General features: G+C 41.4%; 2 protein-coding genes and 1 long non-coding RNA gene across 3 annotated transcripts; 1 reads left to right on the forward strand and 2 right to left on the reverse strand.

Annotated features, from left to right (window-relative positions):
• Window positions 1–945: 945 nt before the first annotated feature.
• Window positions 946–8,221, forward strand: cdca7l (cell division cycle associated 7 like). The gene is made up of 10 exons (XM_085148829.1): window positions 946–1,135; window positions 2,695–2,838; window positions 2,929–3,029; window positions 3,333–3,558; window positions 3,697–3,762; window positions 5,142–5,324; window positions 5,689–5,844; window positions 5,987–6,136; window positions 7,052–7,188; window positions 7,713–8,221. Exons 1-10 carry the CDS (start codon window positions 1,088–1,090, stop codon window positions 7,732–7,734), a joined length of 1,233 nt encoding a protein of 410 aa, XP_085004955.1. The 5' UTR covers window positions 946–1,087; the 3' UTR covers window positions 7,735–8,221.
• A 1,146-nt stretch (window positions 8,222–9,367) lies between these two features.
• On the reverse strand, window positions 9,368–12,275 carry LOC146493412 (uncharacterized). Its single transcript, XR_014872091.1, has 4 exons — window positions 12,272–12,275; window positions 10,769–10,782; window positions 10,557–10,668; window positions 9,368–10,502 (listed from the first exon to the last, which is right to left on the reverse strand). It is a non-coding gene; the product is annotated as an uncharacterized LOC146493412 (long non-coding RNA).
• Window positions 12,276–13,041: 766 nt separating this feature from the next.
• Window positions 13,042–21,757, reverse strand: sp4 (sp4 transcription factor). The gene is made up of 7 exons (XM_085148828.1): window positions 20,992–21,757; window positions 20,637–20,707; window positions 19,278–19,628; window positions 17,986–19,186; window positions 17,100–17,298; window positions 15,826–16,025; window positions 13,042–15,529 (listed from the first exon to the last, which is right to left on the reverse strand). Exons 1-7 carry the CDS (start codon window positions 20,996–20,998, stop codon window positions 15,258–15,260), a joined length of 2,301 nt encoding a protein of 766 aa, XP_085004954.1. The 5' UTR covers window positions 20,999–21,757; the 3' UTR covers window positions 13,042–15,257.
• Window positions 21,758–24,528: the final 2,771 nt, after the last annotated feature.

The raw sequence follows: 24,528 nt of genomic DNA on the forward strand, positions 1-24,528 counted from the left end.
ATGAAAATTAAATAAACAACAACAACAAGACAATCGACAAGTCCACATTTTACATTACAGGTTTTATGTTATTGGAAGGTCTTGTGTTGCACAAGTTTTGACTCCTGGAGTGCTATATAAGGACAAATATTGCTAATTCAAAGTCTTCTATGAACTCAGTCTCTGAATCATTATAAAATAGGTAGCAACAAGACAATATGAGTGAAGGTTACATGAGTAACAACTAGTTTAACTGTCTAACTAAGAAGCTGGCAGCTTCTTTAGCTGAGCACCTGACAGATCATAGAGCTTCTTCACAACATCATCATCTTTTCTGTGATGAAGAAAGCACTCTCAGTGCCCGATCTGCTCGTGGTCCTCTTCGAGACCCCCTCATCAGTCTCCACCAGTCCATGAACTTTCACGACAGCGAAGTCAACCTCAGTGGGTTCCTGATCTTCTGACCTTTTTTCCACATCATTTCACTTCATTTTCAGATTTTGGTCTCCTTGTCCTCTTTCCGTGTCCAAAGGTTACACCAAACACCATCTTTTCAGTTTTCCTCAGTAATGCAAAATAAGTTAATAACTCTAGAAAACTGAAGTATAATAAGAGTCACGAAGAAAAGCACCTCAACATTGTATTTTCCTGTTGTCTTTAAGTTATTGTTATTAATTTATATTCCACCACTTCAGAAAATAGAACTGAATTAAATATAGTCTGCAAGAAAATCCTATCATAACGACAAGAAACTTGCCTTAAGGCAAAGGTTTCCCTGGCTCTAAACATAGACACGCCCACATGCCGTTTTTCGCGCGAAAAGCGGGACTAGACCATTTTCAGTAATGGGGGAAAGTAGAAATACTACTACTTCAAAACATATATAAACCTTTTTACCGAAACCTACAAATGAGTGAGACCGTTGTGTTTTGATATACAGACCGTGAGTGGAGTCTCAAAGTTTAAGCAGTTGGACTTAACTATAAATTAAGCAAAAGATCAGCAAATACAAAACCCCCATGTTTGCATTCGCCGGGCTTTTCTAGCGGTTAGTTTTTAAATCCACCTCTATCGCCGAGTCTCATGTAACAAGATAAAAGTTATTGTTATGCCACAGTCTGGTTATAAACAGAGTAAAATGACCCTCACGTCAAAGGTAAGTCGTAGAGCAAATCTCGTGTAAGCGTGGTGGTTTTCTTTTGCCTGTTGGATTTTAGGGTAAAGAAAAGTCCTGCCGAGTCACTAAACGAGATCCAAAGCCGCTAACATTGGTGGCATGGTCGGCCTGAATCACTAAAGTTACGATTCGTTTTCTGAATTATATACAGGCTAGTTCAAAGGTTTCTTTTGTACATGTCATCTGGTAAACCAGCAACTTGATACGTACTCAGCTTCGGATTAGTGTTCAGGTACATTCTGAGTTTAAGGTTGTGGTAAAAATGAGCTGATGCTGGGTTTAGTTTTGTTTTTATGGGGGGGCTTCATAGGTGGGTTCCGGTTTGTTTTTCTGCGAGGTCAAAGGTCAACTTTGCTGAAGCTGAAAGAGGTGGTTTAGCCAAACAACTGGGACATCAGCTGCTTTCCTGAGACAAAGTTTTACTCAGTTAAGATGACATAGATTCATTTACAGCACGTAAAATCTGAACCTCTCCCCTACATAAATGCCTGTAAACAGACTTTACATTTGATAAGCTGCCTATAAAATTGATCTTGAAGCAGTGATGCTACTATAACATCTGATTTGAGCTGGTGGATTGTTTTATATTTACTTTATCAGTAATGGTGGAGAGATGTTTTTTTTCTATTGTAAAGCCCACTTCTCCATTTAAAATTTGGAAATCATAAAAATCATATGTAATTTAAATTCTTTTTTTTTTTCCACAATCAGTGCTTTGGTGTCTTCTCTCTATTTGACCTACACTGGCAAAATGTAGGCACCCAAAGTATGTGAAAAGTAGGGCTTTAAAGAGTCATTCACCTTGCCTAGAGCCAGCTTACTCTGATTGGCTACCCCTCACAAACAGAAGGTGGGTGGTACTTCTACGCTCAGCCACAGATGTGTGCCAGAAACAATCACAGATTTTTCCTTTTTGACATTATACAGAGTCAAGTGTGAAGAAAAAAATATTTGTGATAGGCTTGTATCAAATTATTTTAATTTTTTGCCATGTTAAATATGAGCATCTAGAATACAATAGAATAGAATAGCCCTTTATTGTCATTGTACATGGAGGAGTGCATGTGCAGGAGGAGTAGGATATAAATCGTAAGATGACAGGAATAAATGGCAAATAGAAGAAATGTGTACAATCAAGAGGAAGACAAAACAAAAGAATAGCACAACAGGTCACCGTTAGATCTCTCAGAAGAAAAGAAAAACATCATATGAAGAAAAGGCATATTAATATCAATATTATTATTATTAGCCACAGAAAATTAAGGGGACTGTAGAATCAAACAGCAATGCACTGTGTGGAGGACCACACATAGGAGTCTGTCAGGATTGACGTGCTTTTGGAGTCAGCCTCAAGTGGCAATGAAAGGAACTGGCATGTGCATTTTGGCCTCATTTCACAGCTCTGGAAGTTGCCTCTTGTTTTCACCGCACCTTTCACATAGTGGAGAAGCTTGTCCACTAATAGCGAAGTAGCTCCCTCTAGTGAAAAATGTTGACTGCAACTTGTTTAATATGGTGCTTTACATATCTGCCAACAGGCTCCATGCTTCAAATCCAAGTATATAACTGCCGAGCTGGCTCATCTGTTCACCCAGTCAGACAGCGAGGAGGACTTTGAAGGTTTCAGTGAGGATGAGGAAGAAGAGGATAGAGGACGCTTTAACAAGCAACTAAGGACCAAAGTATGAAACTGCTAATGCTGTGTTGTTTCACAAAAATGTTACAGCCAAAGCAGAAGCCTGCATGCTTTCTTTTTCTTTGGTTTTCTGCAGGTGGTGGATTCAGAAGAGGACAGTGACATAGACACAGGCTTCCACTCTGATGAGGAGGAGGCCCCACCAGCAAAGAGAAGGAGTCTTTTAGTAGCTCTGAGGTAGGTGCATGTGTAAAACTGGTTTAAGTAAGTTTTGGGTTGTTTTTTAGTCGCTGTTGTTGTTTTTAAGTAACTTGATTAGAGTGAAACTGGGCTCCATGTCACTGTCCCTAAATCTGTGATTGCTGACGTATCTTCTTTTAATATGTATAAGGTAAAAATATAAAGGCACTATTATTTAAAATGAAAAAGCATAATGAGCATTCAAATTATCATTTTTTGTTTCTCTTTCTGTCTGTTTCATGTCTGTTGTGCTGATTCTGCAGTGATTGAATAGACTTTTTTTGAAAACCTTCTCCTCAGGTTTCCTGTCAAAAGAGTGTCTTCACCCAAGAAGGAAACACAAGAGAAAAGTGTTAAAAAGCCAGTCAAAGGAAAATCTCCCTCACAAATATCCAGAGGAAGGCAGAAGGTGAAGCAGAAACAGGATGAAGAAAAGGAGGAGGAGGAAGATGAAGACAAAGAGGAGGAGGAACTCTCTCATAGCCTAAAGAAACGAGACAAGAACATCCAAGAAAACAAGGCCATGGTATTGAACCCTTCCTGCCCTTTCATATTCTGACATCTCAACACATTTACAATAATACAACAGCTTTTTCTTTGTCAGTAGTTCTTAACTTGGTTATGTGGTGGTGTTTTTTTGTTTGTTTGTTTTGTTTTTTGTTAGCTGGCCAAGTTGTTTGCTGATCTGAGTACAACGATGGCTGACCTGACAGCACCCACCACTCCTCAGGTGAGTATATGTGGCAGTTTCATGTGATGGAACATAAATAGACAAAAAAAATAAAAATAGTGAAGCAATCTGGAAGCCCATCGAATGTTGTATTGAGGTCAAGACAGTGTCCTTATGGCGATCGTGGCTCAAGAGTTGGGAATTCGCCTTGTAATCGGAAGGTTGCCGGTTCGAGCCCCGGCTCGGACAGTCTCGGTCGTTGTGTCCTTGGGCAAGACACTTCACCCGTTGCCTGCTGGTGGTGGTCAGAGGGCCCGGTGGCGCCACTGTCCGGCAGCCTCGCCTCTGTCAGCCTCAGGGCAGCTGTGGCTACAAAGTAGCTTGCCATCACCAGTGTGTGAATGTGTGTGTGAATGGGTGGATGACTGGATGTGTAAAGCGCTTTGGGGTCCTTCGGGACTAGTAAAGCGCTATACAAATACAGGCCATTTACCATTTATGCAATAATGACATTATACTGGTCATTGTTACAAATATAGATGAATTAAAACAGTTAATAGCTAATATTACAAGGCTGACTTGCAGTCTGATGATAACCAGCGGTTGTAAAACTGTATTTCAGTAAATAAAATCTCTCACTCGCTGTTTACGTGGACCTTTTTACCCTCAGCCGTAAAAGGCTGATTGGGAATTGTTGTCACCCTGCTGGGCGGCGTGGAAACCCGAGTTTATGAATGCGATAAATCTTGAATGAGGTGACGTATGAGTTTCAAAATGATACAATGGATGTATCTACTCAAATCTAATCTGGGTAACCTTGACCACAAGGCCAGAGGCAAGTTTTCTGAAAATCTTGTGAATGCAGTAACTTGAGAATAAAAGTGACGTATTATTTTGAATGGATACCATAGATGTGTGTAGTAGGAGGCTCAGGGGTAGCACTGGCAGCCACCAGTATTTTTTTTTAACCTACAGTACATGCAACCAAAGCACTGTCAAATTTAATGGGTCCATACTACTCAGACGACAATCAAAAAGCAGAAAATGTCCAGCTTCAGTTGGTTAAAATTCTACACATTCTTATAAAGATATAGTCTCATAGAAATACATGGAAATATCGGAAGAGTTTATATTTGGTGCATTCAAACTATGTAGAAATAAGACTATACTTGCTAAGTATATGTCTGTACCGAAGTATGAACCGTTCTTGTAAGTAGGCTTTAAAAACACACACATAATACTAAACAAGAAAACAAATGCAAAACTGGACACTGGTGTGTATGTTTGAGTAAGAGGCATGAACCTCTTAAAAATGTAAAAATATTTTTATAGGTTTTTTTTTTGTTTTTGTTTTTCATGTTTTTGTGTTTATTTTGTTTATTTCTTTTACAGACTCTGTGTTTTTACTGACAAACATTGTCTTTGCTCTATTTCCGCAGAAGAAGAAACGGCTGTCAGAGAGGGCAACGCCAAAGAAACGCAAGTCTGAAACGGACGTGGTGTCAGAAAGGAGGAACCCGTCGCGTAAGGCTCGTCCTCCCGAGAACTTTGCAGTGGAGGAAAAGAGCGAGCCAGTTCATGTCCGAAGCCCCCGTACTGTAGACATCAAGAGACTGGTGGAGGTACAACACCCAACACACTGTCTGCTGACATATAGCAACACAAACGCATGGATGAACTCAACAGGAAACAAAGGGCTTTTTGATCAAACAGGTTATTGAAAATTTCCTTGTCTTTAATCTGGACTTGGTACAATTTATAGTTAGTGTGATAGCACAGACGTGCATATCATAGTAAATTATAATAATGACACTCTGTTGGATGTTTAGTTTTGAGAGCTCTTTAGTGGAGTACTGTGTGCACATTTCCCCCCAAACCAATTACTCCTAAAACATCTGCTATGGATTTTATGTATAAAACTGATATTTAGTCAGTAAGGATGAATAAAATTTGTTTGTGGCATTTCACTTTTATGTAACCTGGCAGGTGGATGACGACCATGTTGGTGAGAAACACAAAAAGAGAAGAAGCCAGTCTTCCAGGAAGAGTCAATATTGCGTGAAGTCGGTTGACGAGATCACCAAAGAAGACCTGGACAACATAGCGTACCGCAGCAAAGACAAGATCTGGGACAAGGAGAATGTGAGTCTCATCAGGCCGTCCTCAGATTTGGGCTAACAGTAGTCTGCAGCAGTGTGTTGTATTCTCAGGTTTCCTGAGTTGGAGCAATTTTTTTTTTTTACCCTGTATGTGTGTGTGTCTATGTGTGTGTGTTCTCATCCAGGGAAGCTCATGTCACCAGTGCAGACAGAAGACTCTGGACACTAAGACAGTGTGTCGCAGTGGTTTCTGTGTGGGGGCCAAAGGTCAGTTCTGTGGACCGTGCCTCAAGAACCGCTATGGAGAGGACGTACGCACCGTGCTGCTAGACCCGGTTAGTCCTAATCCACACGTGTTAAACATGTTTCTCACTGTGGGTTTGGTCTACCCCAGGCGATCGTGGTTTCTTTTGCCTTTCGAATAAGTAATAATCTTTTGGTTGTTGTGATTACATTCTTAAATTTTCTTTTTAAAATTTATTTTTGCAAAAAGTCGCTGCATAGCGATGTGATGCTCGAGGAAGTCTTACATAGTGGACAATGTTCTGAATCTCTTTAAAATCCTCTGTCATTGGGAATTTTTAGATAAAACTAAACTTAGAAGTGAACAGCAGTTGGTACATGCCTAGCTCAATGTACAAGGCAGAGAGCGCCCCCTGCTGAAACTTTAATGTAATTACTGGAAAGTCTGAGCACAAAAGGTACAGAATGTTGTAAATTCAACTAAAATATATTAAGGAAAAAATGCTGCTTTGCACATGTATAGGCTTTTTTTTAACATCAAGTTTTTCTTTAGCTGATGATCATTGCTGTCAAGTATCAGTTGTAATTTAAGTACATTTACATATATAGAGAGGGAATGGAGATGAGGAATATCTGTGTTAGCACATAGTGTCCAGCCTGAGATGTTTCTATGGCAGCTGTGCTTCATATTGATGTTGTTTCTTACACTAAGGAGCTCACATGTGGCTCAGATCTGAGTGAGAGCTGTGATTTAAGTTGAGGAGGAGTTCAGTATGACTGGGGGCAAACCGAGGAAGCTTCAACAAACAAAAATCTAACAAAGAGATGAAAGGTTATAGATTTTTCACCAACAATTTGTTACTTATTCTTTATTACTGAGATCAAAGCAGAGACCATTTATATGAATTATTTAATCATTTCCAATAGAGTGTGCTGAAGCACAGAGCCTGAAGAGCAGACAATTAGTGACCAACTGAACAAACAGAGTTGGGATCTTTTCTTTGTAGACGTGGTCGTGTCCCATCTGCAGAGGGATGTGCAACTGCAGCCTGTGTCGTAAGAAAGAGGGCCGCTGTGCCACCGGTATTCTGGTCGGTTTGGCTCGCTACAACGGCCACGGCAACGTGCACGAGTATTTGGAGAGGTGAGTCTGTGGTTTGGGATTTTTATTAAGTACAGGTGGAGTCGGTTCATTTTGTTGTCAACCACTGAATAATGTTTTTTTTTTTTTTAATGTCTTTAAATAAAATTGCATGTTGCAAATATTATTATCAGTTTGGATACTTGATGTTTATATTTTATATTATAAAAGTGAACATTTCCTAAAATACCTCAATACTCAATGCCTACTAATTGAGTCTGAATGTGAGCGATTACTGAAACAATTACAATGATTAGCCGACACATGAGATGGATAGATCGTAAATATAAGTGTTGGGCCTTGTTTGCTTTGTATTTGTTGTCTCATTGATTTTTGGGTGTCTTTGGTTGAAGGCCAGTATGCAGGCAGTGATCGATTCTTGAGCTCTGAGCACCGTGTGTTCAGACTGAAATTGTCGACGGATCAGTGATGATCATAACCACTGGTTGCAGCCTTTATTCAGCCAGCAGCGAAAAACTAGAGCTGTCATGTCTGATTGTGGGTTTTTTTTTCTTTCTCCAATACAGTATTCGAAAAGAGCTGCAGTGAAAACAAGAGACCCGATCAGAGGAGAGAACTTGCAAAAACAGATGATATCCAGGGGAGGAGGATCTGATGCTGCACAGTACATGTACTGTAGAACTCATTTTAAATGCACATTTTTAGGTTTAGAGCAAACTTTACTAGACATACTAAATCTAAAGTTTGTTGTTGTTGTTGTTGTTTTAAGCTGAAGCACCTATACTGTTCTATGTTTTATATATGCTGATTTTTTTTTTTTTTTTTTGAAGACTGCATAAGATGCAGGGATGCTTTTTCTTTGTCTTAAAGCCAGTACTCACTTTTTACTTGGAGGTTTGTTTTCTTTTGGGTTGATTTATAATTGTGATGTTGCTTGGACAGCTGTAATGTTTTAATTTTTGTGATTTGGGTACAAACAGAGCCTTTAACACAAACTACTGTTTTAAAACTGAGTTACTTTGCAGCTTTCCTGTCAGTCTACTGTTTATCCTAATAAAGGACATTACTATCTGAACAGTTTGTTGTTTTTTATGCAGTACTATAATAATCATAATCATCATAAAAATAATAATATAAGCGTTAGAACAGTTCAACCCTTTTTTGGAATTTGTTTGACATAAAGTTGTGAATAATTAATTTCTGAACCAATTGACAGAACCAAAATGACTTTTGTTGATGTCCAATTAGTTTTGGACCCTTTCTGAACTGTGTGGATGCAAGTGAAGTGAGTACCTTCTAACTGACCCATAAAGATCCTCATGGTTCAAACAGTATTTTGATAGGACTTAAGATTAGTTAAGTTAAGACTTTTCATCAAGTGCACCGAGAGAAATTTGACCGTGATTTCCCACAGAGTAACACTATGTCAGTATTTACTGCAGTCCAGCTCAAAGCTGTTGGCTTTTATCTTCAGATGGTGAATTTAAGTGTATGGGAATTATAGAGCATTCTGATCGGTACATTAATTTCAGGCTTATTTTTCATTGGTGGATTTGTCTTCAGCAGGCAGCTGGTTCAAATCAGGGCAGTTGATGACTTGTAGAATCATTGTTTCCGACTGGATGATTAGAACTGAAAGCATTTGTCTGTAGTTGATTCGCCCACATTTCAACTCATCTAACCTATTTTAATGTCTCTGCTTTTAGTGTGTAAAGGTGATCTCCTAATTAACACACAGTGAGTCTTAAAGTGAAATCCACAAAAGTCAGTTCGAGATTAAGAACTATTTTACCTGTACATTTGATTCCCCTCTTTCTCTATATGTCACTCACTCGCTGATACTCACACACACAGAAGATATTCTGCAAATATTATGGTGTTTCCTGCTTGAACTTCAGCTTTGAACAGCTCTGCACGTTGGCTTTCATGTGAATCATTCATTGTATTTGTTATTCAACATTTTTGTCACCAAAGATTCAGCAGTTATAAAAATATAAATCAAACCATTTTTTTAAGGAAATGTATTCTGAGGTTTTATATACCAGTTTCAGTTACTGTTGTTAATATGTTAACAGTAAAAATAAGTTTTCTTAAAAATAATAATACTACTGTTATGTTCCTTACTGTACTTGTGGAGGAACCCTAAGAGACTCTTATAGACATCTAAAGGAAAAAGATTTTTTTAAATATAGATGCAGATTCATGCAGAAATATTGATGAGTTTGGGTTTTTTTTTTTGATTTTGTTGCGTGAGAACAGACAGATGGGAGTCTCATAGTCAGTCAGTTTCTCTGGCTCTGAAACAGCAACAGCACAAACTTTTGAGTTTTTGGAAGACGTTCGTTCTTCTTTTTCTTCCTGATTTTAAGGTCTTCAGACTTCTCTGGAATATTGATAACAAATACAGCTGACTGAGACATGGATGGAGTTTCAGAAGGAGGTACCTCACAGGGAACTTTCAAAAGGAGGTTCTTCGCTGAGGGGAACAGCAGGCATTGGCAGACTTTCAGACTTTTTGGCAGGGTCTTTCAGAAGGACATTCTTCATTGGAAAGAACATCAGAAATTGGTGGAGTTTCAGAAGGGGCTTAAAGATCTTGGATATATCGTTCTTTTCTACATCTGCAATTGAAATGAGCAGCACTGGCGCAAAGTTTGCACTGTTGGTGAGTAGAATTTCTTGAGGATATTTGTCTCTGATTTCTGTCAGTATGCTGTGGACCATGTCACCTCTAATGGAGCAGGAGAAGATGGCCTGGCTTTCCACCACTGTGAGAGTTTTGGTGACATGATCCAAAGTGGCCTTTGTGACACTGAAGGAGATTATGCTCAGATTCTGGGACGCCCTGTTCAACAGGGGGCAAGGAGGAAGCTCCCAGAAGCCCTGCAGGATGCAGGGAACTACCTGTATAACCAGTTCGTGTGCGGTGAGCAGTTTGGTGCTTTGTGCTTCCTGATGCTTCTCTTTCATGATCTGAATGTAATTTCTCACCATGCTGAGGACTTTAGGTGTTCTGTAGAGTAATGTTATAAGAATGATCTTTTAAAAATATTTAAAGAATGACAGAAATATTGAAACACTGTAGCTGGACTATTAAGAATCTCATTGATATTTAGGACGCACGGCCTAAGGAGCGTCCACGCTTGAAACTTTATATCCCTCATTTTGTTAATGACATTCACTGCCCAAACCTAAAATGAAAAACACATTTACAGTGCATTTTTTTCTAGAGGTTATGTGAACATAATGAAAAAAATAAATCTCCAGTCTTGTCTTGTGAGCTTTCTAGTCTCACCAGTTTCAGAAGAGGTTTGGCTTCTTCTTCATCAAAATCATCTAATTCAAACTCTCAAAGCCTTCAAAAGAAAACAAAAGAGAGGTTTTCTCTCAGCATTTACACTTTAACTCACTGCTCTCTGAGTGTCTCTTTGCTTGTCTCCACCAAAAGATCTCTCAGATCTTCATGTTTGATGGGATTTTGTTTTCCTGCTGAAGCCTAAGAAACTCCATCATCATTGCAATCTAGAAATAAAAGGAGACATTTCAACACCACCAAACTCAGGTCCTCAGAAATTACCTGATGTTTTATGTTTGTTTTGGTTTGCATGGATCTGGGTCTTACCTGAGCCCTGTAGCCTGGAAGATATCAGCAGGTCTTCACAGCCATGTCGTGAATGCATGTGTTGAACAAAACCTGTCAAAGAAATAACGAGTTACTCATTGTAACTTAAACTGATTGTCAGTTTGTCAGCTTTTAAAACTACATCAAATTCTTTAAACTGAAATGCAGTAAAAACAAATACTGTCACATACCCTGATGGGTTTGTAGATTCTTCTACTTGCTTCCATTGAAATGTTGTAGTTGTATTACAGTCGGAAACAAAAAATGTCAAAAAATTGTGTAATGTAAAATGTAGACCTGAACGGGAAGGTTTCTCTTGCACAGATGAGCTGTTTGAGCTGCAGGAAATATTGGTGTAGGGGACTAATGCATAAATTTAAAGCCTGGCAGAATGTGGTCAATGCACAGCTTTGGTCATTTGGAGTAACTGGCCCTTTAAACAGTCCAGATCAAAGGTTTTGACCTTCACCACCATGGAGCTGTGGGTTTAAAAAAATATCTTACACACTGTACTACACTGTACACTGTAACTACTGTACTTCTAATTTCTGAAAAAAATACTCTAAAGCTTCTTCTGATGCTTCAAAGTCTATTTGGACAATTTGGACATGACAACCATTTACTGAAGTATAAAATTATGCGTTCCGAGGTTTACGTTGGGACCATGGGGTCAGGAGTAAATTAGATTTAGTCACTGTCTGAACCTGAACTAACAAATATATTCATATTTAACACACTTCCTATTGTGTGACAGGAAGATGCTCCTCTTACTCTTTATGTCACTCACTTGCTGACACACACACAGACACACACACAGAATATGTTTTACAAATATTCTGTTTTTTATTTGAGATTCTTGAGTTTAGGCTTTTAAAATACATCATTCCACTCTTAAAGTGATTTAATGAATATGAGATTTCAATATTCATTCAGATTTTTCCTAAATCTAAATTTTCTTTGATCATTGAACATGTACAACTTTAAAACTTCATCTGTGGGAACTTTATCTTATCATAGGTGAATGATTCGATGTATTTCCGTTAAATTTAACAAACTTCCCAAAAATTTCAGCAATTAGAGGATTTCAGCTAAAAAAAAAAACTATGAAACGCTAAACTAATGGTGCCAAAGCCATACATATACAGGCTACATGTTAAATGATTTCAGCTCTCACAGTGGTCAGTATTACATCAGAGTATCTTCAACAAGAGGTAAGGGGGGGGGGGGGAATCAAGCTCACGTGTTTAAACTACAACACAGTAACCTAACAGGCTGCACCAGCCGAGCCTGAATAAGCAGTTATTTTGTGTGTATCTGGTGTTATTTAGCCCCGGCGAGTGGGGGCAGGTGCAGGTCATCTGCTGGTCCCTCTGGTTACCAGCTTGTGTCATGTGAAAGCATGGTCAGAGGTTATCCTGAGGTCACCGGCTCTCTATGCATCTCATTATTATGCAGCATGAGTGAGAAAATTATTACAGCTATCATTTGAAGCTCTAATCTTACCCATGATGATTAGTGTGGGTCTCCTGGTTCTCACTTAACATTACTGGGATTTTTAAGCACTGAAGAGCCACAGAGAGGCTTTATTGTAGAAAATTTCCCCCCTTTTCCCCCCTCATGCTTCAGTGTGTGATAGGAGAATAAAAAAGTCTGCCTTTGTTCTGATACTTCTATAGCTTATTAGATTAAAAATAATTGATACCTACAAAACTTGACAGAAGCACCTGAGGGTGCAGAGAGAAGAGCTGCGAACTGTTTTTGAAGTGCTTCAAAGGAGTGACACGCAAAGGTAAACGTGAGGTGCCAACTACGTGACACGCTTTGTAAACCCGACAGAGTGATTTGTGGGTGAACCCTCACAGGCTTGGTGCTTGGCGTTGCAATTAAGATGTTGTTTTTATTGATTCTTTTTATTTCTGGAGTTTCCATCATCTAAGAAAAACCTCCAGAAATAAACAAGAAGAAATTCATTCAAGCAGGTTTGACAAATTTCTTATTGAGTGTCAAACGATTGTCAGGTCGGATCTTCGCAGCACCATTCCGAAGGCCACAATTGGCACAAAGAGAAACCCGGGAGCAGAAATTGTTCCCACAGGGAGGGCGGCTACTTCATCATCACCGCTGTCAAAACACAGCTGAGAGAATACCCAGTAATAAGGAGGCGGCACGAGTTATAGCTGTGTGTCTGTGCAAAGAGCACCATATGTAAAAAATAAAATAAATTCGCAGTGACTCACTCCCCACTCAGAATCATCAGAGATGAAATGTGAGCCTCACTTTAAGAATCACTTTATTGTCAAGTGTTATGCAGGCAAAGCATCTTTTCTGCTTGTAATTTTTTTCCCTTTTTTTTTTGTTTTTTGTTGACATAACACATTTGTACAAACCAGTTTTAAAAATATCAATAAACTGGAGCCTTTGAGGCTGACCTGCCAAAAAACCCATTATCAAATGTCATGGAGACGAACAAACATCTTTAGAAAAAGATTTACAAATGAGATGTCACTACAAAATATCAAAGAAAGGAAAAAAAAAAAAGAGAAGTCGTCACACAAAATATTACCAAAAAACATCTAAATTTGTTTGGTATCAACCTTTTTCAACTTTAAACAATAGTAAATTTTTTTCTCCTTTTTTTCTTTTTCTTTTTTTTTCTTTTTTTCTTTCTTCTTCTTTTGTTTGTTGATTTTTTTTTCTCCAAAAACACGTTATGGCGCAGAGAGAAAAGAAAACAGAAGAAGAAATGAACAGCGGTGGTCAGACATAGAAAGACAAAAAAAGAAAAAGAAAAAAACAGAAGCACAGAGAATAAAGAAGAGAGAAGCAGCACTACGGCAAAGAACTGAAACATGCTGTACACAACCTCAGAGTCAACGCGCACAAATACAACTCCAGCAAAAAGGCAAATATTACAAATCAAGGATAAATAATAAATTAGCCATACACAGTGGGGGTCCTGTGTGTTAACATACTTAAGGAGGGGTGGGGGAGTTAAAAGAATTGATAAATTTTATAAAATAAAAGCATCTTATTATTATTATTTTTTAATTTCAAATGAATATACGCACTGAACTAACACAGAGAAACACCACCAGAAAACATTTCGTAATATCCACGTAGCTAAACGGCCTGACCGACTCCCACCCAACAGCTCCGTCTTATATATATACCTGCCTGTGCTTTGGTTTGCACTCCGCGTCACCCTCTTACAAGTCCGGAGAGCTCCCCTCTGACTCCGTCCGGCTCACTCCGGAGATCCCTCTGTACGACAGCTTGTGTTAAGGCAATTGTGGTACATCGGTCATGTAGCGGGGTGGGGGGTTTAGAGGTTTAGAGGGGCGGTCATTAGAGCACAGAAAGCAAAAAAAATTTGAAAAGAAAGAAAAGAAAGCAACGCTGTCACCACAGTTACGCCGACCGTGCCGTGTTGTTTTGTTTGATGTAAAACCTTCAAACGCGTGGCGGCGTGAAGTGTGCAGCCGTGATGTCAAAGCCACCCTGTGGTACCAGGTCATCCGGACTACGGCGCTGCTTCTCGACGCCTTCCTTAATCTTAGAGCGAACTGGCTTGTTGTATTAACAAGAGAAAACTTCCCCTGACAATGTAAACATGGTTTCACTAGGATTGTCATTATTACAGTATTGCTTTCACTACACAAACAAAGTTGTAGAAAGCTAGATTGTTTTTCTCTATAGAAACCCTTTTTTTTCTAATGGCCACTGCGCCTCAATAGGAATGCATTTTATAAATCTTTTTTTATATGTGCTTTTTTTCCTCCCCTACTCTTCTTTTTTCTTCTCTTTTCTTAGAATTATCCCCCTATATTTGTCATCTGATCGCAAAAGAATCAAACACCTGAATCTTATCTGAGGACTTAAACCTGAACCATGAATAAAAACTCAAATTAGGTAGATCCTCTGCAGGACAGCATGGGAGTACACACTCATTCACACAGCTCACATTTACACCCACCCCCCTCCCCATACTGCCCCTGTTCTGCAACAGCTCTGTACTTTGATTGACCCTCAGCACTGTCTGACAGGTGTGAAGCAGGAACACAACTTTTGTGCATAGAGTTCTGTTGTGATTAGGAAAATGTCTTTCAGTGTCGGGTGGTTTCAAATTCAGCAGGTCCCCTGTCTTGTGCTAATCTGCGTACATCCCTTCCCCGCCACACCTGAAATTCTTAATAGATTAAATTTTTATAAATGCCAAACTAATCTTTGATACACTCTAAATTTCTTTCTTTTGTTATTATACGCGTTAGTTTTGTTTTAGACTGTTTATATTTTTCAGGTTTCCCTTCATCGCATGGATCCCTGCCCGTCCCTTTAGAGTCTCTTCGTGAGCGAACCCTTTCAAAATAAGGTCAAATTTTAGAAAAAAAAAGGAAGAAAAAAAAAGAGAAAAGTAACCCCTTACAGTTCTTGCAAAGACCTCCAAAAAACAGGAAGCCAGCCTTCCAGCGAAGAGACGGGAGGCAGGCGCCTACTCAAACTCCTCCTCTTCTTCCTCCTCTTCCTCCAGGTGATTGGAAGTGGTCGGCGTAGCGGGGTCAGAGTCACGCGACAGTGTTGCTACGGCGACAATCTGCGGGGAGGCGCCGAGGTCCTCGGGAGTGTCTTCCTCCATGTCGTCAGTGGTGATGATTGCCACCGCGGCGCTGCTCTTCTTGTTCTGGTGGGTCTTGATGTGCTTCGAGAGGTGGTCGCTGCGCATGAAGCGCTTGGAGCATTCGGGACACTCAAAGCGCTTTTCTCCTGCGACAGTGTGGAGAACAAAAGAGTCAGTTTTAAGGAAGACTTTAAAAGAAAGAAAGTAAAGAAAAATTGTGATTCCACCTTCTTAATTATTTTTGCAGCTTTTCTCTGCCCTATAGATTATTTGGGTGGTGGGAAAAAACAAAAACCTTTAAAGGTGCCACTTTGGCTTCTGCTGGAAATTTCTCAAGAACTGAGGGTAAAATTAAAACATTGCAGCTCTAGTTTGCATTCAGCAGTGAATTCAAATTCAATTCAAAATCACCCTGCATGTCTGTGTCTATGCTTTCTCCCACCTGTGTGTGTTCTCCGGTGTCTCTGCAGCTCGTCGCTCCGGGTGAACCTCTTGCCACAGAAGATCCAGTTACAGACAAACGGCCTCTCACCGGTGTGCCAGCGCAGGTGGGCCCGTAGGTGGGATGTCTTTCCGTAGACCTTCCCGCAGCCCTCCATGTGGCAGATGTGCTGCTTTTTCTTTGTGGGATCCCCGCTGTTCCTACAACACAAACTTCTGTTATGAGTGAGGACCAGGAGGTTTGTGTGTGTGTGCTACAGATCAAACTCAAAATACTCCTATAATAATTACATATTTATATTTGTAATTCCATAATTTTTATATTACAAAGCCTTTTGCTTATCCCCCCCCCCCCATATACTCTGTAACCCTAAAGCTTTAGCATTACCTGAAAGAGATGCATGCAGGAAAACAAATGTTCTCAGGCAAAGTCCCTCCCCTAAACCAAGTAGAGCATTTCCTGTAGTGAGAATATGGCTGTCATGCACTCCTCCTGTTGCTGCGTGTTGTGTTTAAGAAGCCAATTCTCATGACATTTACAGTGCTTCATGTGTGAAAACAGTTTTAGATATAGTTTTGTGCTTTTGTCTCATTTAGTATGTGCAGATGCATGAATTGTCGAGTTGGACCCCGCCTTCTCTTTCAGTCGTTTGCCTGCACCCCACCCCCACTTCTCTGCATTTGCAAGCCTCAGAAGTTATCTCACGAGCGCTGGGCCCAACTGCCAACGCGTCTGTGTATGTTAAGCAGCGTAGCAGAACAAGGTACAAATTCTTTATGAATCAGGAAGTAAACTTTATGTCTCATTAGCATATGTACATATATATATATATATTTTTAAAAATCATATGGACAACCAACATATGAGTATGTAAAAATTTCAGCTTAGGAATCATAATCTTTTACTCAAAAGCAATTAAAATTCAATTGCATCTTTTTTAAACCACTGTTGGTGCATGATATTGAAAATTCTGGAAACAATAATTTTTTTTCTCAATGTTCTCAAAATTGAGAACATGTAACTTATGGATTTATGGAGAATGAACTGTGTCAGTCTTGTCAGTTTTGTTAATTTGTTAGTAGTAATCAGTACAGTAAGAAAACCGCTGTGAGGTGATGAAAAAAAAAATCCACTACGGAAAGACTTTTAAGTCCAAAAACAAAAAACTGCTTCCTTTGAGATTGTATAGCTTGGATTCACTATAACTTCTGACCCTTCAAAGTCCCTTCAAAGACTAGAAATAATCATGAGTATCTTATGCATGCTTTGCATACCTTCCCTCCCCATCCCTGCAGTTTGGACAAGAGCAGGCAACACGTCGAAGCCTCTTGCTGGGCGGTCCCTCCTGGTCTGAAGAACTTTGCACAGAGCTCAGCTGGTCTGGACTCATTGACGAGCCTGATGCAACATTGCCCACAGTGACAGTCACTGGAGACGACTGAACTTTGACCCCATCTTGACCCTGTGGTTGACCTGGAGGATGATTGAAAGTGTGTAAACACATGATCAAAAACAAGGACAGTTTCTATATTACAACAGAGAAAGTTAAAAAACAAGAACACCTTTGACTACAGGCTGTACATACAATATGGAGCCACCATTATGTCTCCCATTGGTTTGAGGTGATCTGCTTTGAAACTTTAGGCCTAAAGCATATGCTGCATTGTCTGTTCTATTCTAAATGTACTAAATGAGCATATGAACTTCACTCGAGAAGACTTGAAACTAACACTTAAAGCCATTAACTCTTTAGGAAAATAATTGCTGAGGTATTAAAACAAGTGAGATGTAGTATCATTTTTCATAGACTTTTCTACAAACTGATACCAAAAGAGTCACCCTCTGCTGGTCACTAGAAAGAATGTAGTTCAATAACTTGGTCTTCGCTTTAAAGACAGAGAGGCAACATGCACTTTTATTACAGACTATGTGTCATACACACAGTCTAACTGAGCAAGCAGGAGAGTAGGATATCCTTTAATTCAAGCTTTATAGATTAGTTTGTCATGATATGAGGGATTAGCGCACTGGACTAATATGATATTTTCTCAAGAAATAAAGACTCTCTGTCTCCACAACCCCATTGCATTCACAGTTTATGAAAGTGAGCAGATTGGTGCTGAATACAAATTTAGACAGTTACTCTCATAATGCCCTTACCCTGTAGACCAGTAATAGTGAGCGGTACGCCCTGCACCTGGACCCCAGCTGTGCTCAGTCCTGCAATGCTGACCGTCTGCACCCCTGACCCGGGGTTTATCTGGGCTGCACTTAGCGTCAAGGGAGCTCCACTAAGAGAGACTAGCCCCCCACTTCCAACTGCAGTCCCACCAGCTACCGGAGCCAGTGTCAGCTGCTGTGGCACAGCTGTCCCGAGACCACCCTGCAGGGAGACTCCTCCGGGTAGCTGCAGCGTTTGCCAGGTGAGCTGCCCAGAGGGTGATAGGGTTGGGGTACGAATAAGGACCTGGGCAGAGTTTGGGAAGGCCTGGATGGGCTGCAAGGTCTGTCCAGGAGCCAGCTGCAGGGTCTGAATGTGCTGAGGTTGCTGTTGGCCCTGTGCCTGACCCTGACTGTGAGCCTGGGGCTGCAGCTGGATCTGCTGCACCAACTGGTGCCCCACCTGGCCCACAATCACCTGCTGAATGGCTCCAGGTGTGTCTGTCTGGTTCTGTAGCCCGTTGGTCTGATTCTGGCTTTGAGAGTCTGCCTCGCTGCTCTGCACTTGGGCGTCAGCTGATCCACCCTCTGATCCAGCTGAAACCACTTGAGCCCCATCAGGCACGCTGTCGCCTTCGGCTACTGCCGTTGTTGGTCCAGCTGCCGCTGTGGTAGGAGCCACCCCTGACACAGCTGTTGTCACCAGCTGGTTGCCATTAGCAACAGAGAATGTGCCATCTGCTGATTGGATAAGCTGCACAGCTCCACCCCCTCCGACATTATTGATCACAGGCAAAGCCAGGGTCATGCCACCAAGGTTTATAGGTACTGTGGTCATGACAGGAGTTTGGGAGCCTTGCAGAGTCTGCAGCTGAAGTGGGAATGACTGCGCAGGACGGATCTGCAGTGGAACCGTCTGATTGGCTGTACTCGTCAGGATGGCCTGCTGGTTGGTGGGTTGAATGATAGCTTGGGTCTGGCCCGAACTCGGAGTCTGGATGAGCTGAACCTGCTCGGGAACGGCCCCGATGGACGCTGTTTGAGGGCTGATGTGGATCTGCTGTCCATCTGCAGTCTGCAAGTGCGGGATGACCTGATACTGGACTCCTGCTCCGGCATTGGGCAGGTTCTGAACCTGGATGATCTGAAATTGCTGCTGCTGATTGGCTGCAACACTGTTGGTCCCACCTACTGCCTTTACCTGCCCAACAGGAAAGGAGCAGTAATTCAGTTATGTGGACAAGGATTAAAAATTGATAAAAACATTTGCACAAACACACCACTCCCCTCACCTTACGTCCACCAGGTGAGCTGTCATTAGTCAAGGTGGTGGCCACGGTCACAGCAACAGGTTGACTGGTGTTCTCCTTGGCCATAGTAGGCGCTGCTGTAATGATCTGCCAGCCGTTCCCTGTGAACTGTGCCGGGACCAGTTCTAGCTGCTGGGGCACTAAGGCCTGACCCCCAGCTGTGTCCACCACTATTTGACCCTGGATCTGTCCCGCCTGCAACTGGATCTGACCAGCCTGGACCTGGATCTGCTGGGCCCCTGCTTGGCCCTGTGCCCCCTCTACTCCCCCCTGCCCTCCAATCTTACTGCAGGTGGCTGCTAGCAGAGCCAATGGAGAGGGCTGAGAGGAATCCTAGAGGAGACGGTGGAGGAAAGGGGATGGAGGAGTAATGGATGGATGGATGGGAGGGGTGAGAAGGGTGATAGGGAAAACAGGAGTGACAGGTGAAGGAAGGACAAGAAAGGAGTCAGGGTTAGAAACATACATTAACAGCTTGTACGCATACACAAACAAAGCAAAAGAGTACATGTGCAAAGATAAAAACGCTTAACGCCGGGGATGATAGCAGGTATCATTGCAAATGCTCACACAATGATTAATTTTAAATGAATAAGAGAAAAAGAGCGAGGGGTGGGAAATAACATGGTGCAGAAAAAAGAAACACAAAAAGCTGAGTGAAAGCGAGAGAGAGAGAGAGAGCTGTCAGTGGAAGTGGGCGGTATTACAGGAAGCGAGTGGGTGGGCGTGTGAGAACCACATTTCTGTTTTCTCAGAACACTGGAAGAAAATGCCGCCTTCTCTCTCCTCCCTTTTCAAAGGAACTAGGTCGCAGGCAAATTTTTAATGCTCAACACCTCACAACAGTGCACGGGGAAACAGCCTAGATTTTGTAACAACTACAACAGCAGGAAAATTAACACAGCAGCGATGCTCGTCATGCACATTTAATGACAATAAGATGCGCTCAAGAACAGCTGCCTGGCTCAAAAATAATCTCAAAGATATATATCAAAGATATATATGTATACAACCTGCTGCAGAGAGAAGTTTCACAGTCTTGGGGCCACTTAACCAAAGCTGCAGGTCTTTCAATAATATCCACGTGCAGAATTAAATCATTCTGACCATAATTCAAACAGACAGTTCAAAAAGTATAGCGGCTGAAGTGTGACAGCCGTGTAAGCCTAGGCTCTGGGTTGGCTCACTGTAGGGCTGCACAGAAGCAGGAAGTGGAATTCACCAGAGAAACGCCCCCAGAGGTGTCTGGCTGGCTAGGCTGGGAGGGAGGGAGTACATTTTTGGCCTACAGGCAAGGGAAAAGTAACGAACTATAATAAACTCCTGTCTCCTTGCTTTTACCTGTGATCCAGAACTTTTCCCCCTTTTAGATGCTTTCCCTCCTTCAGTTCCAGATGATTCCTTCTTCGAGTCTGTGAGGAAGAGGCAGAAATGTTAGAATATTTTCAATTACAATATTATCACATGGGGATTACTGAGTACTACAAAGTCCCGAGCAGTATACGGGGCACTGCATGCTGCAAATAAAATCCAAGCAAAAAAAATAGCATATATGTCATCACAGAGGTGATCAATACAGACAGAAGAGAAACCAGTAACCTTATCATCAATATCAAAGGGGCATTGAGCTTCCTATCTGTCAAACGGCTATAAAGAGGGAAAGAGGGGTGGAGACGGGGAGGGGGAGGGTACCTACCACTCATAACGCATTAATATACCGAGAGGGAGAGGGTGTAGTTCACGGTAGAAGGCCGGCCGGGTACACAGGCGGAGGACGGCCTATATGTTCGGCTCTGAGCCGTGGCGGATCTGCCCGTTTGACGAAACCACCCACCGGCCAGGAAGGGCGGTGCCAAGCGCAGGAACAATCAAACAGCCCCAAATAACGGAAATAACAGAGAGAGCGGTGACCGTCCCCGGTCCGCCGGACACCTCACAGATCCGTCGTATGACGCCTTTACCGGATAGACAGTCCATAAACGAACAAATTGGCGGTTGTCAGAGTGATATCCACAGAGAAGTTGGCAGTGTGTGACCGTAGAGGCCCACCCACTTCCATTTAAGCATCAGGACAACACCCTCCTCGCAGCTCCTGCCTGTCACCGCTGTTTCTCACGCCGCACGACGCGGGGACGCCTCGTCGCTGTCCGTCGCGCGCCGAAAACAAACCGTCACCTGTGTTGGTATTTTAAGCGTGTTCCCCTTTTTTTCGTGCACAATTGATTTTTTAAAGGGGGGGATACAGGGAGATAGCTGTGGCTTTTGTGGGCGGACGCGCTCCTCCCACATATTCAGATTGGACGACGGGGCTCGGCGTGCGAGGGTCGAGATGGGAGTTGTATTTTGGTGAGGCCTCGCCTTCTCGAACTGGCTAGCACGAGCGGGACTACAACTTCCGTGATGCTCCGGCTTGTCGGTTGGGTTTGGAGCGGCGGTGTCGGTAGTCATGTTGGTGTGAGAGCGAGAGGGAAGGGCGGTGACTTCTGTGTTGTGGGGGTTGGGCAAACGGGAAAGGAGGTGTGTGTGCGCGCGCCCGTGTGTTTTGTCCACGCGTGTCAGTTTCAGAATGTTAGTAACGGTTAAAAAAAAATAAGATAATCAGGGAAACAAACGATTTAATTATTTTGAAATCATTTAAAAGGTGAAAATGCAACAGTGTTGCTTCTAAGCTGATGTACGTCTATTTATTTACCTCATCTATTTCCCCCCTTGTTGTCAACTTTAGATCGTATGTAGTAGAAAATTACGTGATTGCATTGCCAGAGGCTTTAGGAAATTCACACTAGTACAAGATTTGTGTGTGTGTGTTTGTGTTTGGCTGATGTTATGCAATTGTGAATTGAATATGTGGGTTCTGATTGGCTAGTTCAACAAAAATGGCTCTTCAGACAAATTGAACTTTTGGGATATGCATTATAGCTTCATTCTGCCAATCAACAGTAATTTTTACAGTGGGGGAAACAATTATTTGATCCTTTTGAACAATTTGTATTTGAATTTGTATGTTTGGTCAGTTGCAAAGAAATAAACAGTCTCTAATTGTTATGAAAGTTTTGTCATGGAGAGAGACTACTTGGATACTAACCCCGAGTTGCTCTCCAATGCATCGGAGTATGAATGTGTGTGAATTCTAGGTAGGAAGCACTTAAAAGCATAGAAAAAATGTGAAATGTGAAAAAATTAATGTGGCTTGTTGTATAAAGCGCTTTGGGTGCTCTAGAAAAGTGCTATATGTGACTTCAGCTTGGGTACCTTGATGGATGTGGTAAACAGGCTAACATCCCAGACTGCCATAAACCACAGATGTTTAAAAGAATGCTAAGAATCTGAACAACTGATGCATTTAAAAAAGATCATCTACTAACTAAATCACAGTAAATATAGTAATTATTTATTTGTTCATTAAGTGACTTTCTAGAAGCTAGTTGTTTATATCATCCAGCTACAATACACACTGTTTTCTGTTTAGACCAATAATACATAAGCAGTCCATCTGTTTAAGCATTCAGGAGCTGTCCACGAAATAAGAATCAGCCTGGCATGATAACTTTAGCCCATAAAGTGACACTGTTACTACTGTTCTGTAAATGCATCTGGGGTGGCTTCAGGCTGAGGAACAACAGCTGTACTTAAGTGTCTAAATAGAAACAGAAGTCAAGTCTGTCACTCTAGTGACAAAACCTCTTTCAGACTTCTAAACAGTGTGTTTTTAATGCATCTGAGAAGTGGAGGTTTGTGATGAAGCAGAAGGCCTGTATGAGGGCCTTTAGGCCTGTATTGGTTTCTCCGTGGCTTTAGCCAGTCACAGCCCTGGTTCACCAAGCAGAAAACATCATTAGCAAGAGGCCAACTGAGGTTATGGCTCTGGCTCACATGGGGAAATATTTAGGCTTATAGACTGGCAGCCAAGGCAATGCAGTTGTCTCACCCCAACATAACATCATAAAGACTCAGACAGGATGGTATAGAAGTTCCATATCTAGTATTAATTAAAAATGTGACAACTCATCTCTTTTAGTCTAATTGACGTGTCAATAAGTTGTTTCCCTGAACATGATCCTTTTATGCCTTCGTGTGCCTAAATGAGGGAAAAGTGCATAGGTAGCCCTAAACCTTTGCATCATCTTAGTATGCACAGACCTCTAAATGTGTAAATAAGTGTCTCACGTGTCTTCACCAGCCTATCTGCTGTGTGCCTGTAAGTTAAAAAAAAAACTCTGAAAACTATTGCAATATATGTAACAATCAGAAGTCATTGTTGAGAAAGAAGAGAAAATTGAAAAAAATAACAAATGTACAGTAGGATTAAGCATCGTGCTTGGCTTTTTGGCTGTCGCCATCTTAGTTATAAAATAATTTTAGCACTAGTTAGGTAGCCTGTTTAGCAGGGTGCATCAATGATCCAATGGGACATTAAAGGGGTTGTTAACTTTGGCTAGCATAAAACAAAATGACCTGAAGGAAACAGCTGTTTATTAGCACAGCTGAATTCTCAGCAAAAGGTTGCCAGTTGCTTTACGTGTCAGAATGTGTTCAATATATCTCATTTTAAAATATTAAATGGTAAAAGATATGATAAGCCTTCAGCTTTGTTCCTCATTGCTCACACACAGCCACTAAGAGGTTACTGCTTCCCTAACTTTGAAACCCTGATGGTGTAAACCAACGTATCTGAGACTGTCTACCTGAACAGTCCTCAGGAGGAACTGTTCAGCTGTAATATCAGCTGCTTAGTTTCCTTGTGGCTTTCACACGTTAACGCTGTTAAAAACACAATTTTCACTGGAGCAAGTCTTTCAGCCTTGTCCATGCATTTAGCTTGCATTTGATAAAGCCTAATTTAGTCCCTGTGTGTCTCATAGACATTCTTAACATGGCCTTTCACATTGGAGTATCATAATGCTGAGACATATCTCATGAACGAGACTTTTCACACTTAGAGACCTAAAGAAATTTTGAGAACTTTATTCTTGTAGCATGCTCATACACTTTATGCTTATGTGGTTTCGTTTCCCCTTTTCAAAGGTTTTTATTCTGTTTGTGTGTGTGTGTGTGTTTGGGGGAACGTTGCAGTCTAAACATATTTTCATAATGAAACTATGTTCACAGGAAAACACACCTGGGCTGGGCTAGAAACATACACGCACATGCACTGTAATTACTGCGGAAGCCACGGCCCTTATTCCCGCCTCCTGGGCCACTCGGCAGGGCGTTGCTAGGCAACGAGGTCTGC

The sequence above is a fragment of the Neolamprologus multifasciatus genome, chromosome 22, assembly GCF_963576455.1.
Source record: "Neolamprologus multifasciatus chromosome 22, fNeoMul1.2, whole genome shotgun sequence".
Classification (NCBI taxonomy): domain Eukaryota; kingdom Metazoa; phylum Chordata; class Actinopteri; order Cichliformes; family Cichlidae; genus Neolamprologus; species Neolamprologus multifasciatus.

What these genes read in the sequence shown, in the direction of transcription:
- sp4 (XM_085148828.1), bottom strand. An exon ending in CACTATTACTGGTCTACAGG is followed by an intron (nt 17,299 to 17,985) that starts GTAAGGGCATTA and finishes ATCATCCTCCAG; the next exon opens with GTCAACCACAGGGTCAAGAT. An exon ending in ACACCGGAGAACACACACAG is followed by an intron (nt 15,530 to 15,825) that starts GTGGGAGAAAGC and finishes ACACTGTCGCAG; the next exon opens with GAGAAAAGCGCTTTGAGTGT.
- cdca7l (XM_085148829.1), top strand. Translation starts at nt 1,088, where the DNA reads ATGCCACAGTCTGGTTATAAACAGAGTAAAATGACCCTCACGTCAAAG. An exon ending in AGTCTTTTAGTAGCTCTGAG is followed by an intron (nt 3,030 to 3,332) that starts GTAGGTGCATGT and finishes CCTTCTCCTCAG; the next exon opens with GTTTCCTGTCAAAAGAGTGT. An exon ending in GCACCGTGCTGCTAGACCCG is followed by an intron (nt 6,137 to 7,051) that starts GTTAGTCCTAAT and finishes TTTTCTTTGTAG; the next exon opens with ACGTGGTCGTGTCCCATCTG.